General features: G+C 43.4%; 1 protein-coding gene across 2 annotated transcripts in view; it reads right to left on the bottom strand.

The window, feature by feature from the left end:
- The window catches only part of FLOT2 (flotillin 2), a 321,407-nt gene that overhangs the window by 233,238 nt on the left and 69,920 nt on the right, over positions 1–18,249 (bottom strand). The window contains exon 3 of one of the 2 annotated variants that reach the window (XM_069226209.1): positions 15,914–16,004. The exons of the other annotated variant lie outside the window; for it this stretch is intronic. Coding sequence (XP_069082310.1) covers positions 15,914–16,004 — 91 coding nt within the window. The remainder of the gene's footprint in view (positions 1–15,913; positions 16,005–18,249) is intronic. 2 annotated transcript variants of the gene reach the window in all.

The raw sequence follows: 18,249 nt of genomic DNA on the forward strand, positions 1-18,249 counted from the left end.
TCCAAACAGTAATGTTTTGCAAAAGTGTGAAGGGACGACCAAGTTGCGGCCTTGCAGATGTCGACCACAGGAACACCTCTGGCCAAGGCCGAAGTGGCCGACTTAGCTCTGGTGGAATGAGCTCTAATGCCCTCAGGAGGATCCTTCTTTGCCAAAGAGTAACAGATTTTAATGCAAAGAACAACCCACCTGGATAGTGTTCTCTTGTGGACTGCCTTTCCTCTCCTCTTGCCCACGTATCCAATAAACAGCTGATCCTCCAGCCTGAAATCCTTTGTTCTATCAATAAAGAAGCTCAACGCTCTCTTTGGGTCCAGACGGTGCAGTCTTTCTTCCTCTTTGGAAGGATGAGGCGGAGGATAGAACGTGGACAAAGTAATTGCCTGAGCCAAATGGAAGGGTGAAACAACCTTCGGGAGGAAAGCAGCCTTGGTCCTCAACACCACCTTATCCCCATAAAAAGTTGTATAAGGGGGCTTTACTGATAAGGCCTGCAACTCACTCACTCTCCTTGCTGATGTTATAGCTATCGGGAAGACTGTTTTTAAAACCAAATACCTTAAGGGGCAAGAATGCATAGGTTCAAAAGGGGACCCCATAAGGAAAGTCAGGACCAGGGACAAATCCCATTGCGGCATAACGAATGGCTTTGGAGGATATTTATTTAGAAGACCTTTCAAGAATCTGATAACAATAGGGGATTTAAATAAAGATGGTTGGTCTGGAAGACATATGAAGGCTGACAAGGCCGATAAATAACCCTTAATGGTAGCCACTGCACAACCTTTCTGTGCTAGAGACAGAGCAAAAGACAAAACGTCCGATAGATGAGCATGCAAAGGATCAATCTGCCTCTCTCCACACCACGCAACAAATTTAGACCATCTATTAGCGTAGATAGATTTAGTGGAGTGTCGCCTGGCCGCTAATATAACATCCACTACCTCAGGCGGGAGAGAGAAGGAACTCAGGTTGCCCCGTTCAATCTCCAGGCATGTAGGTGCAGACTCTGGAGGTTGGGGTGTAGAACCTGCCCCTGCGACTGCGAGAGGAGGTCTGCCCTGAAAGGGAGACGGAGCGGAGGGCACATTGAGAGTTGGAGAAGGTCGGAGTACCATACCCTCCTTGGCCAATCCGGAGCTATTAGGATGACTAGAGCCCGGTCCTGGCGAATCTTCCTCAATACTCGAGGAATCAAGGGTATGGGAGGAAACGCGTAAAGCAACTGGCCGCACCAGGTTATTTGAAACGCGTCCCCCAACGCTCCCTGCATCGGATACTGGAGGCTGCAGAATAACGGACAATGCGCGTTCTCTCGAGTGGCAAACAGATCTACCCGAGGAAACCCCCACCTCTGGAAGATTAAACGGACTTGATCTGGATGGAGACGCCACTCGTGGTCTGCCGAGAAATGGCGACTGAGACTGTCCGCACGCACGTTCAAGACTCCGGCCAGATGGTTTGCTATCAAGCAAATCTGATGGTCCTTTGCCCAGGACCATAGTCGAAGAGCTTCTCTGCAGAGAAGGTACGACCCCACTCCTCCCTGCTTGTTTATGTACCACATCGTGGTAGTATTGTCCGTTAGGACCTGTACCGACTGACCACGAAGGGAAGGGAGAACGGCCTTGAGAGCCAGACGTACAGCCCGTAACTCTAACAGATTGATGTGAAACATCTGTTCCTCTGGAGACCAAAGACCTTTGATCTCCAGATCCCCCAGATGAGCTCCCCACCCTAGAGTGGAAGCATCCGTTATGACTGTGGCCACTGGTGGCGACTGCTGGAACGGCTTTCCTTGTGAAAGATTGTTGCTTGCAATCCACCACTTCAAATCCACAGCAGCATCTCTGGAGATCTTGACAGTACCCTCTAGATCCCCTTTGTGCTGAGACCACTGCCTTCGGAGGCACCACTGAAGAGCCCTCATGTGCCAGCGAGCATGCGTGACCAACAGAATGCAGGAGGCAAAAAGACCGAGCAGACGAAGGACCTTGAGGACTGGAACTACCGCTCCATTTCGAAACATTGGAACCAAATCCTGAATATCTTGAATCCGCTGAGGCGGAGGAAAGGCCCGACCCAATGTTGTATCCAGTACTGCCCCTATGAACAGGAGGCGCTGAGAGGGCTCTAGGTGAGATTTGGGCTCGTTCACCGAAAAACCCAGGTCGAACAACAACTGGGTTGTTGACTGCAGATGATGCGACACAAGCTCCGGGGACTTGGCTTTGATCAACCAGTCGTCCAAGTAAGGGAATACTGCTATCCCCTTCTTTCTGAGTTCTGCTGCAACCACCGACATCACCTTCGTGAAGACTCGAGGTGCTGAAGTAAGACCAAACGGAAGGACCGCAAACTGATAGTGCTGCGATCCCACCACAAACCGGAGATACTTCCTGTGTGACTTGAGTATCGGGATATGAAAGTAAGCATCCTGCAAGTCGACAGACACCATCCAGTCTTCCTTGTTCAACGCCAAAAGCACCTGTGCTAGGGTCAGCATCTTGAACTTTTCCTGCTTGAGGAACCAATTCAAGATCCTCAGGTCCAGAATTGGTCTCAAACGACCATCCTTCTTGGGAATCAGGAAATACCTTGAGTAACATCCTCGACCCCTTTCCTGCTCTGGGACCAACTCCACCGCGCCCTTTGAAAGGAGGACTTGTACCTCCTGTTCTAGCAACAGGAGGTGTTCTTCTGAACAATAAGAAGGGCGGGGCGGGATGAGGGGCGGGAACTCCCAAAAGGGAAGGGTGTAGCCTTTTCCCACAATACTGAGAACCCACGTGTCCGTTGTAACAGTCTTCCATTTCGTGAGAAAATGCTGTAATCTTCCCCCTACAGGAGAGGAGTGAGTGGGAAATGGCGGAAGCCTAAGGCTGCTTCCCCTGCTGCACCCCGCCAGAGGATGAGGAAGAGGCAGAGTGCTGCTGAGAGGCTCCTCTGGTGCGGACCCTACCTCTCCCCCTAAAAGATCTATAGGGATGGGAAGAGGCAGGTTGCTGATATCTTCCCCGAAAGGAAGAGGAGGAAGAGCCACGCCCAAATCCACGAAACCTCCTGAAAAATCTGGAAGAGGCCGTGGCAGAAGGAGCTTGGAGCCCTAACGACTTAGCCGTGGCCCTGCTTTCCTTAAAACGTTCCAAGGCCGAATCAGCCTTGGCCCCAAACAGTTTGTCCCCATCAAACGGGAGATCCAACAATGTGGACTGTACATCCGCAGAAAAGCCCGAGTTACGGAGCCAGGCCTGTCTCCTTGCCACCACAGTTGTGCCCATTGCTCTGGCTACCGAGTCGGTGGTATCCAGTCCCGTCTGGATAATCTGGGTCGCAGCAGCCTGGGCATTTGAAGCAAGATCCAAAAGACCCTGGGGAAGCTCCGTAAACGATGAGGAAATGTCATCCATCAGAGCATGAATATACCTCCCCAGGATACAGGTTGCATTAGTGGCTTTTAACGCCAGACTGCAGGACGAAAAAATCTTCTTGGACTGCGCCTCTAGTTTCTTAGAATCTCTGTCCCCAGGCACCGTCGGGAAAGAACCAGGCGCTGACTTGGATGAACAGGAGGCCTGCACCACCAAGCTCTCCGGCGTAGGGTGCCTAGATAGAAAACCAGGATCAGTCGGAGCCGCCCGATACCTCCTGGCCACGGCTCTGTGAACTGCTGGGGAAGATGCCGGCCTCTTCCACACCTCTAACACCGGATCCAGCAGAGCGTCATTAAATGGCAAAAGAGGCTCCGCCGCAGCTGAGGCCGGATGTAACACCTCTGTTAAAAGGTTTTGTTTAGCCTCCACCACCGGCAAAGGCAGGTCCAAAAAACTAGCTGCCTTCCGTACCACTGCATGAAAGGAAGCAGCCTCCTCAGTATATTCTCCCGGGGACGAAAGATCCCACTCAGGGGAAGTGTCCAGCCCACTGGCCGACTCCAGACCACGCAGCCCATCACCCGAGTCCTCTAGCTCTCCTTCCTCCAGGGCTCGTTGGTACTCCTGCTCCTCTAATACACGGAGAGCACGTCTCCTCGAATGAAGTCGTTGTTCAATACGCGGAGTCGACAATGCCTCCGCCGAAGTCGAAGATCGGCGCCGATCTTCAGAAGCCACCGACGCCACGTCCGGCGCCACAGGTAACTTCGGCGCCGACGAAAGAGCAGCTGAAGCAGATGGACCCACCGGAGTCACAGGCCGAAATCCCGACGTCGACGGGATGGAAATCCCCGGGGCCAATCCTTCTGAAGCCACCGGAGCAGCCACCGGCGCCGAGCCCACGTTCCCAAAAGGGAGAAAGGGCATAAAGGGTGCCGGCCGAAGAGGCGCAGGATCACCCAAAGAAAAGGCCAAAGGCCCAGCCGGAGCACCCCCTGGAGCCATCTGTTGGAACATGGCATACATCGCATTCAAGAATGCGGAACTATCGGCTCCAGGGGTGGGAAAAGCCAGATACTGAGGTGCCTGTCTCGGAGGCGACCCAGACGCCGGCCTCGACGTCTGCGCCGGAGAAAACACCTGAGGCTCCAATACCTCAATCACCGACGCCTGTCCAGGTGAAGTTGGAGACGCCGGAGAGGGCAACGGCGTCGAAGGATGCGGCGTAACCGTGGGACTAATCTCCCATGTCCTTCGGCGCCTATCCGAAGACCTGGAACGAGTCTCCTTCGAATGACGCCGAGATTCTCTACGGCGCCGGGAGTCTCGATGACGCCGATGTCTTGGAGAAGAAGACTTCTTGTGATGCTTCTCCTTCGATTTTGCCATAAACAGCTTCGCCTCACGTTCTTTGAGGGCCTTCGGATTCATGTGCTGGCATGAATCACAAGTCGAGACGTCGTGGTCGGAGCTCAAACACCAAAGGCAATCGGAATGAGGATCCGTCACCGACATCTTGCCTCCACACTCACGACAAGGCTTGAATCCAGACTTTCTCTGCGACATTATTACCACAGCGAAAGACTACGCAGCAAAAATACACTGTAACCACAAAAGTAACAGTTGCTCCCTCGAAGATAACCGTTTCGAATGCACGGAAAAAAGGGAACTGACGTCCGCACGTCGTCGAGGACCTCTTATTGCCTGTATGACGTCAGACGGCGTCGCGTGGGCTAGAGTGACGTCCTCGTCGACGTGCAGAGACTAGTAAGAAGATTTCCGTCGAATGCTGGCGCCATGGGAGTATTCATTAGGTGAGGAATCCACAGGTAGTTGTATCCATCAGAAACTAGATCTTCACCACCCCAATAAATTGACACTACTTAATTACTAAACATTGAGAGCTAACTTTATGTAACATGATGCCTACAGCTTAATCACCTTACTCATGATCAAAGACACTGCTGGCTGTTAAAGAACCACCAGTTTCAGAAATTAAGGAGGTCTTACTGTTGCAGAAAAGAGGAATGCCTCCAAAATGTTCAGGACTTGTAGATGATGAAGAGATGTTTTTACACAAACTGAGGAAAAGTCAAATAGTTTGCTCTCAACATTTATAAATGGTGTTCCCTGAACTAAACAACTGTCCAAATAAGGAAATGCATGAATGCACTGATGAAGCAGGTGTGCTGACACAGCTGTCAAGCATGTAGAGAACAGTTAAAGAGATTCATTTATATCAAATGTGAGAACTGTGAACTGGGCATTTTTGTCACTCATCACAAATCTTATTTTTTTAGTCATGCCCTACATGCGTTAGGATATAGAAGCAGAACTTTAGTGCTGTCGTAGTGTCTTGCCTGCTTTAGACGAATGACCCCCAACAAAGTCATTTTGAAATGGATTTTTGACATGTCTGTACAACAACTTTAGATCTGGGATCAGATACAATCTCCATCCATCTTGAGAACTGGAAAATAAATTGAATATTCACTTCCATGACATGACTTCCATGGACAATCTTCCATGTCTGAGGGAGGAATATAATCTTATGCATTGCAGACATGCAAGGATGCGGCAGCCCTGAGGAACAGAGATGAGTGAGCCTTGTTCCTCTCCTGTTCTGGTGAACGTTAGCGAAAATTGGCCAACGGTGGACACACCCATCAATGAGACAGAATTTTTATCCCTGAACGATGTTAAGCTGTCTGGGTAAGATGAAGATATTCTGTTTTGAGGTCATATAGCCTTTGACATGGTACTGCATCAAAAATGACCCCAAAAGTACTATTGAGGCTGCCACTACAGAGGCCCCTGCTGTTGTTGGACTGATAAAGCTACCGCTTTACAGTCATGTTCCCAGGCATTTAGTGTGTGAATAGCTCTTATAGAGAGAAAGTTGTAGTATCCCTAAACTGTCTCCCAACTAATTTTAACAGTGAATTGCCGTCCTTCGGTCAAACCTAGTGTTCCCCTTCAAACAACATGATGTGTAGATTTTATATGTATGATTAGCTACTGTAGCTTTTTCCTGTGCTGTTCCAAAATATGTTGGCACAATTCCTACATTGTTTCCCAACAGTAAGGTTTAACAGCACTCTGGGTTTGCAATTTGCCAATTCATACCTACCCCAGAATCTACACTTCAACAAGTCACATCGAACGCCATACCTTCCTTGTCCAGATATGCCAATTAGTTGTTCCTTGAGTGAGAAGGTGGTTGTTTTGAATGCACAATCAGTGTCTAGATGAATATGGCTTCCAATGTAAACTGGGTCATGTGGAGCTGCTTTACATGCTCTCTCCACACATGCAGTCCACAACTGTGTTTTGAGTGGACATATGGAATTCTCTATAAGGGATTACAAGATTATATTCAACATGGGTACAATTTCGAATAGGGTTCTTTATCCTCATTTTTTAATGAAGAAATCCTCATCTTCATGTTCCACCTGTTACCCAACTGAGGAAAGATGCACCCTGTACAATAAGACACGGAGGGAGATCCTTTGATAGCATATTTTACTAGCCACAGAGGGTAACCCAAGAAAACCCGAGGGGTCTGGGTAGACTTTATTACAAAAACAACAAGGACCCCCCTAGGGACCACTTATAACCAGGAACAATCCCATCACTCATTTCAACATATGCAGCATTTAGGAGAACATCCTGTATTATTTAAACAAAATATAAACTTTCCTCATATATATATATATACACACACACACACACACACACACACACACACACACACATATATATACACACACACACATATATATATATATATATACAATCCTCCGTCATAACATGAAGAAAAAGGGACAGAACAAAGTGCGAATGAAACAAGTGCTCGTGATTCAAGAAAAAAAAGAAAAAGGATAATAATCTCCCATTACACCAATCCAGAAAATACTTACAAATCTATATGGCAGTCTGTTGGTTATTCCTTCTTCTATATTGAATCCCAGTGTTATTTTAAACAGGATTGCATCCACAACTGCGTTCGCCATCAAAGTAACCCAGGCTAAAGCATCATAGTCGACGTTTCAACCCCCTCTGGCTCTTGGGCAAAATATCCATCTTCACCATTTTCCCTGCGCAATCCACCAATCCCAAGTCCATATGATTGATTCTCCCAATTTTCTTCTTTATTTGGAATGACACCCAAAATCTTCCATAAACCACTCCTTCCACTTTAATTTTCTTGCCTTTCTTCAGCCGGTATACCTTCCAACCATTTAAAACGACTCTCTCCGACTTCTAGTCTAAGCATCAAAACCTCCACCTTCAGGGGAAGGTAACTAATATTTGAAGCATGCATTGTTTTATTTCTCCCCTATCTGCTCTTCACCTTTGGAATCCTCTTTGATGCCAGGCCAATGTAACCAAGTAGTGGAAGCTGGTGCAGTAAGTTTCAAGTAGTGGACTGAATGGAAAATGACTTCAATTCATAAGAAACAGCAGGTTCCAAAGTGTGCTTTCTTTTCATTTATTGTTGCCCCGATGTTCAAGAATGTTAAGGTTGCTATGACAAAATGTGATATCAGTCTGCGTCAGCATAAATGTTTATCTGTCGCTGATATATCCCGTGATGCTCAGTGTCTGAACTATGAGATGCATGTTGCACCTCTGTGCTGTGACTCCAATTTCAGTTTGTTGAGGTCAAACAGTCATCTCTTCAAATCCGATCCTCTGTCCTACATCATTTGCATCATGAAAGACTTTTTTAGGCTTGGTCTTCACACAATGCTAAAGCCTCTTTTAACCTCATCTGGAGGGCAAAACTGCTTTGAAGGCAAATCCATAGGCAGTGGTCAAGTCGTCTTTTCAGGTTCATGCTTCAAGCAGAGTAGTGTGCATGCGTACGTCAAAGGCGCCAAAATTAAAACTGCCTTCAAGATGAGTGGGATTTTTTTTGTTTTTGCAGGTACCTGAATCCTTGGGAAGTCTGCCCTATGGAGTGTGAGATTATATGGATTCCTTTCAAGCACATGAGCTTCAGAACTTGTGCCCTCAAGTTTATGAAATGGCAAATGGCTTCTTTGTTTTCATAAGTTACCATGGACTGTAGGTACTCCCTACTAATCCCCCCCAATCTTGTTTTGAGATTTTTCCTCAAACTCTTCTTAAAAAGCCCCTGGATGAGACTTGGCAGTCTCAGGCTGTGCTACTTTACCATAATGCTTGCATTGGCTTTTCTTTCAAGGGTAAAAAATCTTTTAATACCAAAGAATTGAAATGCATTTTCGACACTGTCCATTAGCAAACAGACTGAAAACCTTTTAGAAGTCTTTCCAACGATAGTAGTGTCACAAAGTTAACATTTAAATGGTGCATTTTTCACCTACAAATCACTCACCAGCCCTACCTGACCGAGTCATTTGCACACTTCCTGGTGTTGGGTGAAAAACAGTGACAAAGCGTGGGAACTTTTCTCTGGTCTCAAAGGTGCCTGAGGAACACAGGTTTGTATCTTCAGCTCCTCCCTTATTCTGCTCTTCTGTACTGAAATCTATCCCAGGTGTGCAGTTTTACAGCAGAACATCCCTGATAACTTTGAAAATTACAGCTGAAAAAATACCCTATGTGTCCCTGTGCACTCTGTGGATCTGGGAAATAACCACGAGTTACTCCAAGCATAACCGACATCTACATGGAATGGAATTTAGAAATACAGTTAGCTGAAAAATTCCAAATCTAAGACTACAGGCAACTAGGCACACATTGGGATCAAGTTACTGAATTTGACCTTCTTTTAGCTATGGCTTATTCAGTATAGCTAGCCCCTACTCCTAACCTGATATGGGAGAGCTGCAGTATCAACTGCCAACAAACGTTGGTCCCTATGTGAGGTACTAGACACTGTGAAACTCATGAAAGACAGTCCAATGGGACCATGGAGCTAGAACCACCGTGATGAATACCACAAAAATAAATAGACATGAACATGTGCAGCACCTCAAAATTGAAATACTGCAGGTGCTAGAACTTTCAGATCTGGTAAGATGGAAACAGTAGCCAAACATCAGTTAACAGACATTCTCTCCCCGGTAGGGTACTACATCTAGGGAAAAATTCAACATCAGCAGCTGTTGGGTGTGAAATGCGACTGGATTGCCTTTCGCTTTCTTGCAACAAATTACTCTCTTGGGCCAGATGAACGTTGAAAATGTCCTTACCCTAGTACAAAAGATTCACCAATGACTTATCTGCGAAGCACTTGCAGTATGCATGGAGCATTTTGGCTCTGGGAACTGCAAGGATGATTAGGAAAAGAAAAAAAAAAAAGATCAGAAAGTCAGAAACCCAGTCCGGAGATTCTTTGAATATGGTGGAATGAGATTTAAGTTTACTGAAGAAAAAGCGAAAATAATCTTACACAAGTGCCATGTCTTCAATAAAAAAAAAAGCACTTATGTTCTCAGAAGCGGAAAGGAGCGTTTAGGGGATTTGTGCAGTATCCCAAAAACAAACCATCGAACTCCATTCTGAAAAAGTCTTAATCTAAAGTAAACCAGAAATAACACAGGACAACAAGGCTGGTAAGTGCAGTACACGACCCAAGCTTTGATTTGCTTCGAAGTGTTGTGCAAAAGGGTTCTTGTGTGTTCTTATGTTGGAACGAGAGCACATGAGTAAGAGTGGAAACTAGGACACAATAATATGTGGGTTTACAAGACGATTACTTACCAGTAATGAAACAACCTAAAAAGCAGTAGAATTTTAAATGTTCTTTGTGATTTTGATTGCTATCCCTGAGCTGCCAATCCAACGAGAAAATTAGCTACTGGGCTCCCCAACTGAGATTAACAAGATTCTACATGAATGGACTAAGTATGAAAATGGCATTAAGGAGTCCAATGTATAATACGAAGAGGGCCAGAAGACACTGCAGCTTAACACAGAGCTAAAGAAATGACAATCAAGGCCGTTTTTCAACAGGTAAAATATAAGGTGCAGTTAAGGCAAAGTCACCAGCATCATCTCTGCACATTCCCAACCCTTCTTTATAGGAGTGCTAATATTTTTTTTTATACCCCCACCTACACAACGTCTGCACAGTATATAAAATACAAAATGCATTAAGTATACAATTGGACATCTAATGACTGAATCTGTTTAAAACATATGCAATATTTTACTCTTTACTGGTGGTGTACTGGTTTGAAGTCGTTACCTTTCAATATTGTCTGAGAAGTTTGTGCATAATCCACAGTTTAACATCTCCACATCACAAAAAACTATTAATTTTTACAAGATTTACAATTAAAGTCAAAGAGGAAACTACATGTAAAGTTCCCATGGCAAGGCAGTGCATGGCCAAACAACTGTTTGATGGAAATAAGAGACCCTGTGATAAGGTCGTCCAGCGTAACAAAATGCTTTGGTACAATACTAATAATAGAAGTCACTATACAAATGCTTATAATATTAAAAACCTTAGCGCTAATGGGCTGGCAGGATACCCGATCATCCCGCAGAAACATTAACAGATTTACAGGCATGATACCATGGCCAAAACTCATTACAGCCATGCGTCAGTTTGACCTCAAAAGCAGCAGTGCTTCTGGACACTGCACTTCTAGACTGCAAAGTTTTGTCAAGAAGTGACTAAAATATGATACTGTATTCAACTGAAATGTATGCAGAAATCCACAAATACTGATAACTGAATTGCTGACAAGAGAGAGATATAGTAAGCTTCAGTATTAAGCGTACTTTTCAGAAGAAAATGTTTTCTAAAAAGGAGAGAATGTGTGCAGTAATAGTCAACAAATAAATGCAGGTTGAATGTGCAGGCAAAGATGGACAGAAAATGGGGACGTCCCCTTAACGATATTTCTGGTGGTCACAATTCCTGCACTGCATTTGGGCATTAGACTGGTCACCCCGCCCAAGTGGCGCAAATAATTTCTACACAGATCCAATCATGGTTATTCTATGGCAGAGTGCATGTTCTCAAAGCAGAAGACAAAGTACTAAAAGAACCAGGAGTACCATTAAGGCAATTTCTCCCAATACCACAGACGTGCTCTCCAGTTTTCTAAGTAGCTGGAGCAAGAGTGAACATATCTGTAGGAGACAACATGCTTACCAGGCCTAAAGCAAAAAAGTTGAAAACCTTTGGGCGCTGGAAAGGCGAATGTGTATTCCATGTGCTACACAAACCCAACCCTGCCTGTATATGCACCTGACTACTGCTCCTTTATGACAGAGGATGAAGAGGAAGTGAATCATCATTAAGGTAACTTTATGCTAGTTCTACATCATGGTCCATTTCTTAGTACCATTTGGGAACCGGTGCCAGTGCAGTTGGTTAGCTGACCTGGTGGTTCTAGTGATGATGGTTTGACACATTTAGAATCTCGAGCGCCCCGTATCACATGAGGTACTTTTAAAACCTTGTAGAATTCAAAAGGGATGTAAATATATTGCTTAGTATAATTATATCTCACACTAACTAACCACAAACACCTTCATACACCTAGTTAGGTTAAGGCGTTTTGAGCGATACAGGGCCCTCTTCCTTCTGTTTTGGCACTGGCGAATGTCTCTGGCCCTTTCTGGACGCTGTCTGTAGGAAGAAAAACATTGACTTTATGGGCAATACTTATCTACAGTGTCCCCAGTTCTCGTGTTTTAACCTTACTGGTGGGAAGAGTAAGAAACTATCATTTTTGTTCATCTCAAGGTAATTTTATTGTAATGCCTTTAGGAGGATACAGTATAAGAACCATCTTCCACATAATTAAGGGTATTTGTATTAAAAGAACTCCATCAAACGCTCTGATAACTTGTGGGCGTTGAGATTTCAAGACTACTATGCCTCCCCAACCAAACCCAGTAATGAAGAATGCCACGTACATCAGTGAGGGTTTTCAAGTCTTCGGCATCTCATCCTGGTCGACTTTTACCACCGAATATTTTGTAGCTAAGAAGAGTGGAAGAGAAGAAATTAAGAATCTGGTACCAGGTGTAAACCGGACAACATTCCAGGGATATCCTGAGGTCACAAGAATGTAGGTTCAACAGAATGCTTGCAGGGTGGCCCGCAAGCATCTGCCTGGCTTATGTCTCTAAAAGATATATTGCTGGAGAACAGCACTGATGTTGCCTTAGCCATGGGCGTTTAGGTCCATCCAGTGTCACGGCTTTCACCATGACAAGAGCTGATGATGCATAACGTTTGCCATCTGCAAATAAAAGCTTTAGTAGCCACTTCCTCAGAATATGGTAACCGAAGGTCCAAAAAAAGTTCCCTGGTTCCGTCAAAATAGAAAACAAAGCATGCCTTCTGTACATAGTACTCAATGAACTAGGGAAGAGAATACCAGAGACAGAGTCCTGAGGAGATGGATCACCTGTGCTGGCAGGGCTTCTGTCAACACTGCAGCTCAGTTGGGGGACCAGTGGCAATTCTTGCTAGTCTATAAAACGCATTACAAGTGGAGGCAGAGGAGTCATGTACTCATTGGGAATGAACATCTTTGATGTCTCCCAATAGGACTTGAGTGCCTTGGTATCTAAGAAGGATAGTACAGCAGGGGCCAGGGCTTATTAGTGCTCGGCTTACAATGCCTTTTGGTCCAGGAGACTTACTGAAGTATGCTGATTGACTGTGTGCTTGAGGTGGCCTGCCTTCTGCACTTCCTGTACCAAGGTTCTCTGTTGGATGGGGGTCTTTCTCGCTCTCTCTTTCAAATCCCAAATGCATAATGCAGGAGCTGTGTACAACCACCAACGTGGAGGAGGAGTAAGAAGCCTACCTAATTAAGCTGGAACTGCAAAGCAATACAAAGGGGAGCTATGTATTACCACATGATGCAAGTCTTAGGAGTCACCTGAGAGAATTAACACTTCGCCACTGCACCCACAGAGGCAAGATGGCTTCACGTCTCAATTCAGTGGATCTAAAGCTCAGTTTCTTGCAAAAACCTTTGACTTAACAGGGGCTATGGACCATCACACTCAATCAAGAAGCTGATATCAACTTCATGGTGTACAAGGGTCTTAGGAGAAGGGGAGTATTTGGTTCTCTAGTAGCCCTCAACTTCTTTCCCCTTCATGCCTCTTCCCTGGAATGTGATAACTGGGTCAGGTAGGAATAAGATATTGCGTGCCTAAGGACCGAAGATACCTCATAGATGACAGCATGCGAAGACGTTCACTGGATGGTTGTTCTTCAAACACAAGATGCAAAAGTTATGGGGTCCTAAGATGTGAATAGCCAATAGTATAACTTTATTGGCATAAAGCCACAGCTTTGTGGCCCAAGCTGAAGGAATAAGTGAGTGGAGGAGGAAAGCAACAGTATAAAAGACCCAGGGAAAATATCCAGCATAAGGAATTTGCTGCATGTGAGAGAAGCAGATTCCAATTCACAAATGGGTTAGAATGAGGGTGTTCTGAGTCAGCTACCAATCAGAAGTGCACCACCAAGGAAATTCTGGTCTACCCCTTATTCAGGAATCTCAATAGGAACACAAGGATTTTCACTTTACTTGAAAAACAACTGATTGGGCTAATGTCACCAGAACAAAACCTATTCTCTTTCTATTTGGGGTGCCATTACTCAGGCTATGCACACTACAAGTGACATCTGCATAGTGTGGTCACAGAAATTACGTTTTTTTTCAAAGCACAGTTATGACTCTGGTCCAGTCTTTTCTTGAGTTTCTCAAAGGGTATACAATAATAACTGCAATTTACTGAGTCGGTTGATCGGTTCCAGCAATCCAGAGAAGTGCTTTGTCCTCCATTTTGAGAACAACTGTTATCCCTGGGATGAGGATTGGCCTGAAGTTAGGCTGCGTTTTTGGATTAAGAATAGACAATTTTAACAGTGATATTCTTAAAGTCTGGTTAAGCACGTTTGTTGATTTGAGATTTTATCAAAGAATATAATGTTGGTACATGTAAGTAAGGAATGCTGTACCAATGCCAGGAGATGCTCTGCTCACACTACACAGCCTCTTGACTTGCATACACTGATGAACTAGCAGCCAAGGCAACTAGACTTTGAAGATGTTGACAACAGGCATACTGAAGTCTACATGTGTTACAGCATTTTCTTCGGGCTCTACATCGAGTCAGAATAAGTTTAGGAAATCACAAAGATAGAAAAATAACATACTTATGCCCCTCCCATTCAAACATGTATATTGCAATGTATTCCCTCATGCTCCCTTCAATTAACATGCAATAATCCTATGGCACTGGTTCTTCAATTTGAAGGGACTCGTACGGGAGGTAGAGTTCTCTCTGTTCTGGCCTCCAAGCTGTGGAATTGCTTACTGTTATCATTATATTGCTTTTGTAAAGAACTGAAGGCATGTCTCATTTACTAGTCACTTAGACTTATTTCCAGGCCCACATACTATCTCTAGAGCCAAGAGACCCGAAGATAAACATGAGCTCAGAAGTGCAAATTTGTTACTTCTCTTACCAGCTGCCTGCAAGGTTTTTGTTGAAAAAATAAATAACTAGAATAAACAAAATGTCATTTATACATACATAGAGAAAATCTGAGTCAGACTCCTTCAACTGTTGTTTGGTTGAGTGTCATTCACATTCAGTTTCCACCCGTGACAATACAGAGCATGGGATAATGGGTCCGCCCACTTCCTTCAAGTCTATTACCCTGTGAGAGAAGGTACCTTGCCTAAGCGCATTAGCACATTCATCTGAAACTCGGTGCACTGTAGTGTTAGCCTAATGGGCCTGTTTTTAGTCTTATATTTTCCATTTTATAGGGAGCCTTTCCTTTCCTTTTTTACATGTTGATTTTGTTTTTTATTTTATTATTTTTAACAAATAGTATTGGGCATAATGTATTATTATTTTACCTTTCCAAGATAGGTGACGCACTGCTTCAAAAGTAGCAGCAATGTTTGAATTTTGATACACCATGCACAGTAGCATTCCAAGACGACAACCCACTGCAAGTTTTGGCTTTTTTTTTTTTTTTTTTTTTAATGCAAGCACATTCCCACCACATTTAATTTTTGCAGGATTTTTTCTTTTTTATACTTTTATTTGTGTGAGTGTGTATATGTATATAAATGAGTCAGCAAGAGCATGAATGGATATTTGATTGTATGGTTGAATGACAGAGTGCCTGTATGGGAAGTTGAGAGTCTAAACTCACCAGTGAGTGAAAAGTCATTCCAAGTTATAAACCTGATCTATTGGCATTGTCAACGCTTCCTTCAAATATCAGATTGCTAAAATCACTCCTCTCTATATTAAAAGACACAAAATATATGCACGGCACTTAACCCAACTTAAGCAAGGGTAGAAAAGCAGCTGCGTGGAGTGGAGTCAACAGAAAAACTGTATCGACATGTCTGAAAATAACCGGAAAAACACTGGAATTGCTACTGAGGATGCAATGCTGTTAAAATGAAATGAAAACTCATTAATCTACGGAAGCAGATAATTCCTATAATATCTTAACAGTTTTCATAACAGGAAAGAAAATATGAAGAAAGGAAGTCGCATGCATTCCCAAAATTAGTTTTTTGTTGTTACAGTACCTGTGCCACACCTGTGACAGTTAATGCAACCCCCTCTGCCGTCTCTACGTCCTCACACCGGGGCTGTAACGTCATTATCTCTAAGGAAATCCTGCCAAAAAACGTAAAACGTTTGCATGTATCCTGGTAATTGAGATCAGCATTTCAGCTCCCATTTGCTTTTATCACCACTCCACAGTTCACAATGGGTAATGCACAATGACAACTTTAAAATGGTGGCAGATTATAGTTAGGCACGTGTTTGCAAGGTTTTAAATAATGCTTTGACCTTCCCTATACATCTATTGAGAGAAGAAAGGAGATTTCAATACACTATCTTACGATAACTTGGACCTTTCAGTTTTAAATAAATCTTCACCAGCTGTAAACCTTATTAGTCTATTCCACCTCCATAACAATGTGAATGTTACACTACAGAAAATCAACTAAAATTACATTTCTGTTAAGCGAGTTATCTTTCTAATCAAGACTAAGTAAGAGCGAAATGGGTTTAAAAATTCCATCACAACTGAGCAGCCACTATTGTATCTTGTCTGATGTGGTCACTATTACAACACTAACAATGTTATTCACTCTGGACAATTTTAACTGAATATTGGTAGCTCTTATTATAGAAAAGGCTGGAGAACCCTTTGCTAAAGCAACTTAGGTAGTCACTAAACAATCCACAATAAAGAAAACATTCTGAAATGCTGGGCAACTAAAACAAAATAGCACTTAAGTGGTCGAGAGAGCTAATGAGAAAAAAAAAAAAAAAAACAGAAACAACATCCATATACTACAGAAATAACCCCTTTTAAGACATAACCAATTCACTCTGGGAACAAAGAAGTGTCCTTCAATTAAACAGAAAGAATCACCCCATCCTTCTTGATGAAAATCAACTCACGTTATTGCTACTGGAACGTTTATTTTGTTTTATGGAGTGGTCCTGTTTCACTCCTTTCCAACAGAAAAGGGTTGGAACTTAAAGTACATGCCATGTTATTTGGCTATCGAAGTATGCAAAACGCTGACAGATTAAATTTGCCTAAGAAAACACGACTTACTGAAAATGTTTTTTTTTTCCTTCAAACAAAACCGAAATATCTTTAATGTGGAGGGTTCGTAGTTCAAGTTTATTTTTTAATGCATAGTTAATAAAAACCAATACATCACATCATTCTATTTAAAACAAAATATATACAGACCAGGGTGTCTACTATAAATTTTTAATGTGCATAAGGATAATATAGTTTAAGGATTTTTCTAATAAGTACCTCCTATTCCGAGGTAAGTACAAATTAACCGTACCCTTGTGGGTTTAACTCTAAAATACTATATGGAATAAAAAATAAATAATTCCGTAAATTCTGTATGAAGACTTATTATATTTATACTAATTATGAACTTGTATTAATAATTTTTTTTTATATTAAGCGTAAATTTAGCATTCAGAACAACGTCCGAGGGTTTAAAACAGGCAATCGCCGCTTGCCTGCAAGACCGTATTGTCCTTTGATTGAATGCTGCCTTCAATAGAGATTTGCGTTTATTTCGTAGGTCATTACAAATACAGATCAAATGAACTATATCTACTTGACCACGGCCACACAACCTGCACTGAGGGATTGTTGCAGGGCGCTCCCACGGGACTAGATGGGCACCACCGGGAAGAATGCCAAATCGATATTTTGATCAAAAGGTTCTTCTCTGACTTTGTTCACCCAGCCTCCAGATATGGCTGATATTTCAAGAGTTTATACTCGTTTATTACCATCCAGGAGTGCGATCTGGTGGCTAATAAGCTCTTATCCATATTTACTGATCTTTTCCTCACTATTCGGTTTAAGATTTTTTTGAAGGTAAAGTAGGAAAGGTTTGAATTCCACTACTCCCAAGACTATTGGTGCGAGGAGTGGAGGGTTAGTAAACACTTGTTATGGAACAGAAAAGACCACAGGTACCGGAACCTAAAGAGCAACATACAATAAGTAGAATCCTAGAACTTAAGGCTGCTCAACATGTGTGAAAATGATGATGTCTAATCGCCATCTTCACTCCACAACTGTCCAGTTAAAATAGTTCAGGATTGGCAGGGTAGAATGTTTTGGTCACACCAATTGTAGGCTCCAATAAAAGGTGCGTAACTATGTAGTTTTTCTACCTGACTGGCAACAATGGGTCTCTCAGATTTCAAGATGGCACGGTTTTTGGCTACAATGTAGCAACAAAGTTGGGACTAATCGGACTACAAGGGAGCACAGTAGAACAAATTACTTACTCAGAAACAATATTTCTCCCGACAACTAGTATTCTCTGTGTAAGGACAGTTCAATTCAATCTGCATCAAGCTG

Source organism: Pleurodeles waltl, chromosome 3_1 (genome assembly GCF_031143425.1).
Source record: "Pleurodeles waltl isolate 20211129_DDA chromosome 3_1, aPleWal1.hap1.20221129, whole genome shotgun sequence".
In the NCBI taxonomy this organism is placed as follows: domain Eukaryota; kingdom Metazoa; phylum Chordata; class Amphibia; order Caudata; family Salamandridae; genus Pleurodeles; species Pleurodeles waltl.